The sequence below is a fragment of the Camelina sativa genome, chromosome 2 (genome assembly GCF_000633955.1).
Source record: "Camelina sativa cultivar DH55 chromosome 2, Cs, whole genome shotgun sequence".
Lineage (NCBI taxonomy): Eukaryota > Viridiplantae > Streptophyta > Magnoliopsida > Brassicales > Brassicaceae > Camelina > Camelina sativa.
In genome coordinates this window covers 17,579,397-17,584,831 of record NC_025686.1, presented here as the reverse complement: position 1 = coordinate 17,584,831, position 5,435 = coordinate 17,579,397, and the positions used below count along the sequence as shown (strand labels likewise).

At 36.2% G+C, this 5,435-nt stretch overlaps 1 protein-coding gene across 5 annotated transcripts; it reads left to right on the top strand.

Annotated features, from left to right (window-relative positions):
* LOC104728010 lies at positions 449-3,094 on the top strand. 5 transcript variants are annotated; one of them, XM_010447077.2, is made up of 3 exons: positions 452-918; positions 1,676-2,390; positions 2,475-3,094. In XM_010447077.2, the coding sequence occupies exons 2-3, from the start codon at positions 1,697-1,699 to the stop codon at positions 2,855-2,857; spliced, it is 1,077 nt and encodes a 358-aa protein (XP_010445379.1). In that variant the 5' UTR covers positions 452-918; positions 1,676-1,696; the 3' UTR covers positions 2,858-3,094. The 5 variants fall into 5 exon arrangements, with proteins under 5 accessions (XP_010445374.1, XP_010445369.1, XP_010445363.1 ...); XM_010447072.2 differs by having other exon boundaries at positions 449-896; positions 1,681-3,094; XM_010447067.2 differs by having other exon boundaries at positions 449-918; positions 1,681-3,094.

Here is a 5,435-nt window from a genome sequence, read left to right as displayed (position 1 = left end):
ATAATATACTAGTAATGTGCCAAAAAAAAAAAAATGTAGACCAAGGGAATCGTTTGAAAGGAGAGATGTGGATAAGATATATTAATTAGTTTTTGGCATATATTCTCCCATGACAAAATTACATAATTTCGTTCATTTTTTTTCCCGGACTTTTCTTGTAATCACCGAGCATCATCTTACACCAATTCTTTAACGGAACATAGACAAGGATGTGACACCCAATATTTCTCATATTTTAATGAAAATTGAAAAACAAAATGTGAGAACTACGTAGATATATTTAGACAAAATAATATAATTGTTTGCTTGTATAGTGAGTGCCTGAGTGGTGTTGTAAATTTTTTTTTTTTTCTGTCAATGGTTGTCTTCTTTAAATATTATATCCATTAGTTGATTATCTTTTTTTATAATGGCTACATCTAATTTTATTTTATTTTTTGACATCCAACTACATCTAGTTTTAAAATTATGATTCAGTGCAGTGATTCACTAACTGAAATTTTTATAAGTTTGAGCAGATGTTTATAGCGTAATTGGGGTGACTTATTAGTTAGTTGGCTTTTCAGATAACAAATCTAATTAATGTAATGGATAGAGTTTACTGGGCTTAATAAGGAAACCATTTGTGGCCCATATAACTCCAAAAAATTCAAAAAATTATAATTAATTTTTTTTCTTTTTTTTTTTTTCCACATTCCCCAACGCCGAGAAAGAGAGACGAGGAAGAAGAGAGGAACAGAGGAAGAAGAAGAAGGCGAAGCGACGACGAGAAAGAGACGAACGGAGAGAGAATCTAAGACACGGATACGTATACTCTCGTCTCGTGTATTTTTGTTCTCATTAACGTTAGAGAAAAGTGAATTCGCCTCCGATTCCTTCGTCGCGAAACCTAAGCGGTGAGGGTTTCTTCATTCCCCGGTAAAGCTTCCGTTTTCTCGGGAAAGTTTCCATTTTTCTTGGTTGATTGAGGAATTTTTAGGTTATTGTTGGGAAATCTAGGTTTAATTATCACCCCTTTCGTTGTAATCGTTGAGGAGCTTCTTGTTCCATTTTTTTTTTTCCGTGGCGTATAATCTATTTGACACTCCCTAGAAAATAAAGAAAAAAATTGGGTCTTTTTAACTGTTGAAGCGGTTAAAAACAGTAATTTCAGTCGTTGTCTTGCTTTTATTGAACTTATGTGAGTTTTTGTGGTATGTCATGTGAGGAAGGTTGCGTGTCTTTTAAAGGTTACACTATTTGGGCATTTACTGTTGTTATATATGATTGAGCTAAAATGGCAACTTGGTGGTTCCTTTAGGTGAAAAGGGTTGTTGGTTAACAACATTGTTGCTTTTTAGCATTAACAACTCATTCCACAGGCGTTGCATTCTCATCTGTCTTTGAGCATAATAAAGTTAGTGAATTGTCAAGCTAATAGTTGAACTAGAGGCTGTTTTTGTCCTTTTTTTTTTTTGCACCTTCATTTTGTTATGCTAATGTGATCTTGTTTTCATCACTTGTTGTTATGTGAATTGTCGTTGCTTCTTGTTTGATTGTTCTGAAGATTCATCAGTATGTGTTTTTTCCAGATACGATAATGGTTGAAGTTTTTGGCTTTGTGTAATTTTATTGTAAAATAGTTGTAAATATGAGCACACTGTTGAAACTAAGAGAGAATTTATTTTTTTGCCAGAGAAGATTTTAAAGAAAGATCATGGATATTTCAGAGAAGATGGACCAACTGAACCAAGGCTCGAGCTCATCTCTTACAAATAAGCGAAAAAGAGGTCGTCCTCGCAGAGACGATTGCCAGACTCAGCAACCAGTGAACCAACCTGTTAGTACTACTATGGATGACAATCTGATAGGTCAAGTTGTTTCTGGTGTCGTTGAAGGTTCTTTCGAGGCAGGCTATTTTCTCAATGTTAAGGTTGCTGACACGGAAAAGCAATTGAAAGGCATCGTTTTCTTACCAGAGAAAGTCATTCCAGTTACCCCAGCTACTGATTTGTTTCCCCAAGCTAAGATGTATGCAAGAGAAGATTTCCCGCTTCCCTCGCTAAACCAGCAAGCTCCACTTCAGGGGAAGAAAAATGCTGGGAATCAAACTGATGACCTCGGCTCTGAGCCTCAAACCGATGCCTTGACTGCTGCTAAAAACCAATCTGCTACTTGCATCACATCGCTGCCTTATAATTTTCCAATGAGTGATGGGGGTGCTGGTTCTGTGGCTATCGGTAAGAGGAATTATCCTATTGATACACTGATGAAAGATGTTGATGGCTCTTCTGCAGGGGAGAAACTCACCGAACCTGAAGGCCAAACCCTCTCTCTGATGCCACAGTTTGCTAGTGATGGTGCACCCAAAGAGAATCATACTGTCCTGAGATCTGAAGCTTGTCCAGCAAGTAAGGAAGCAGTTACAGTCACTACTACTTCACCTAAAGATTCAATAGCTAAAGGCTCTACTACTTTGGTTGATTTCTTTTCAGCACCTGAAACTTTGCGAAAGCAGGCCATGGCTTCCAGCTCTACACTGAACCTTGAACTCTTTCAGAATGAAACTAATCGATCGGGAACAGAGGATGAGAAATCTCCTGCAGATGCTGAACCTCGTGGAGTGGAGGAAAAACCGGCTTCTACTGTTGATGATGTGCCAGAAGAGCTTCAGCTAGAGCTTGGCCACAAGAAGATGAGTGCTTCATCCATTGCTACTGAAGCAAAACCTGACCAGATTGCTTCATCAAAGAGTGGGTTCTTGACGAATGTGTTTGATGGAAGAGAAGAAACAGCAAAAGAACCCCAAGAACGTAATGCAGCTTCAGAGAGTGGCTTGCCAGAGGCAACAACACAAGTAGATGGTAAGGATTCTTGAAAAAGTGGATGCAACATCAAAGAAGCTGTTGGTATTATTGAAAACTGAACAGTTATTTTGTTCCCTTCCTTTTGGTTAGAATAGTTAGTAGAAAACGCTTAGTAGGCGGCTTTCTTCTCTCATTTGTGGCATTTTGGTTTTTTGGCTTTTGCCGAAGAAAAAAAAAACACTTAGGCTAATTTTTTTTGCCTTAGTTATGTTTCCCCTTATGGTTAAGCAACTTTGGTGGTTCTCTCACATTCCCATGTTCAGGAAGAAAAGACGATTTGCTGATGCAAAATCTGAATGATATGAACAGGCTTTTTGATTAAATGATCCATTTCTAATATTATGTCAAATATTTTGGAATTGAGCATAAAACTGAGCATTTTGTATTATATGGGGGGTAATAGTAAATTTTCAGCTTTTAGAATAATCACAAAACCTGAACTTGTCTTTTTACTGATCATAGTGCCTGATGGGAAGCCAGTGATATGATCTGTTTCGTATTACAAAACTCTGTACTTTGCAGCCTGATGTTCTAAAACCTCATGATAAATAAGATTTATCCTCAAGAACCTGATCATGACCATCCTCGGTTATTTGATATTGGTTTAGGCTCTAGGAATACCAGAAATGGTATCAGACATTTTAACAATAACAAGAAAAAGAAATGGTATTGGCCATGGTACTGTGAAACCATCACAGCAGGTAGATAGTTAAGCGTTTGGGTTGTCAAAAGACATACTTGTTCATTAGGAAAGAGAAGCATTTCAGTTTAGTCAAGGGACTGAATCCTCTTGAGCACTGTAGTTATAACTCCCCTGAATCCCTGATGGAGTTAGGATGCGTTTATGATTGTTGTAAACATATAGCTTTGCTTTGAAAAGACTAACAACTTGAAAAACCGTATTTGCTTATTTGATCAGATCAGCTACTCTCAAAAAGATGAGCATTGTAGTTACGATTTTTACCAATATATCACCATGATGGTGCCTGGCAACTTGTTCACGTAAGCCAATGAGTTCTTTTACAATTAAGTCTCTGGCAAGTTATTTTTACTACGATACGAATGTAACATCCGAGTTAGTATAAGACAAGTATCTTCAGAAATATTTATCATCAATTGCTGTAATTTTTTTTTCACAGAGTTATATTTGTCTTCTCTCCTTGTTATTGATATAGATATAAGATTGAGTTTATTATCAAAATAGGCACTCCAAGAAATCAATCTTCGGATTTAGGCATTGCACATCGGAAGGCATTAAAGAAGCCAATTGTATACTGTTCATGACCATATTAACCCTCTTCAGTTAGGCGGGAGTTTTAGATGACATCACCTGTATTAATCGTGGGTACTGTTCAGTTTTTGTTGTATATACAGAAGATGTTTGTAACAATTTTTTTGTCCATACGAAACTACATGTTTGTTTTATTCACAGTTATGTATTTAATTAGTAATATAGTGTGATGTTAAAAAAAAAATTAGTAAAAGTATTACTTGTTCAGAGAATTTTACCAAATAATATTATTAGAACCTTAAAGTGTATTTTCTTCTTGTTAACATGAATTTTTGATCCACTATAAGTCAATTACAAATCAATAACTCAATATATACACTGATTTTATGAAACTTTCAAGATGTCGATTTTATCAGAACAACTACTCATTTTTGAATTAGAGTCCAGATCCAGATGATTGGTCATAGTTAACGTAGAAGCTCTCCATTCTTCTTGATCTGTCCACGTACACCTTCTCATGTATGTTTTTTTAATGTATCTTCAGAAACTAGTGGAAACAAATGATAAGAGAACAAAACAGAGGAAAGAAGTAAACTTCCCCCCTAATGGTCGTACCTTTAGAGGATGATGAAGAGAGTTCAACATTTGTTTCACCTACATAGATTCAGATCAACGATATAGTAGGAGTAAAGAACTTTGGAAACTAGAACATCTTTATAATTCTTGTTATAACTAAGTTGACAACTATTACATGCAGCAGATGTTGGAGATATCTCAGTTCTTCTTGTTCAAACTATAACCTAAAGGCAAGAGGGATCAACGAACCCAAGGGAAACGAATTGGATACCGCGGTGGTGTTAAAACTATACCCTAAAGCCAAGATAGATTACTAAACCCAAGGGAACCAACTTAAAACTTCGGTGGTGTTCAAAACTATACCCTAAAACCAAGATAGATGACTAAACCCAAAGGAAACCAGTTTCATCTTGCAGTGGTAGTCAAAACTATACCCTAAATACAAGACCGATGAATGAGAACCCAAAGGAAAACCAATTAAACTCGCACTGATATACTTACCTTGAGATAAAGAGTCCAATTCCTCAAATGGTTATGGATCGAGCTTGGCACAGTCGCATAATTCTTCATAGACAAAACAAAAGGATATGTTAGCTTAGTACTCTACTCGAGATTCTTATAATGAAACAAGGAAGTACAATGTTCAAGCCGAATTAAATATAATAGCTCTAAGATCGCTACATAAAAACTAACACTAGCTAGAGCCTAGAGTCCGAAGGAACAAACATTATCTCTCCGAATTTTGATATGTACCAAAACTTTCGTGGGCTATGTATCAGACT

Excerpts from the sequence above, each read along its gene's own strand:
- LOC104728010 (XM_010447072.2), top strand. The coding sequence starts at position 1,697 with ATGGATATTTCAGAGAAGATGGACCAACTGAACCAAGGCTCGAGCTCA.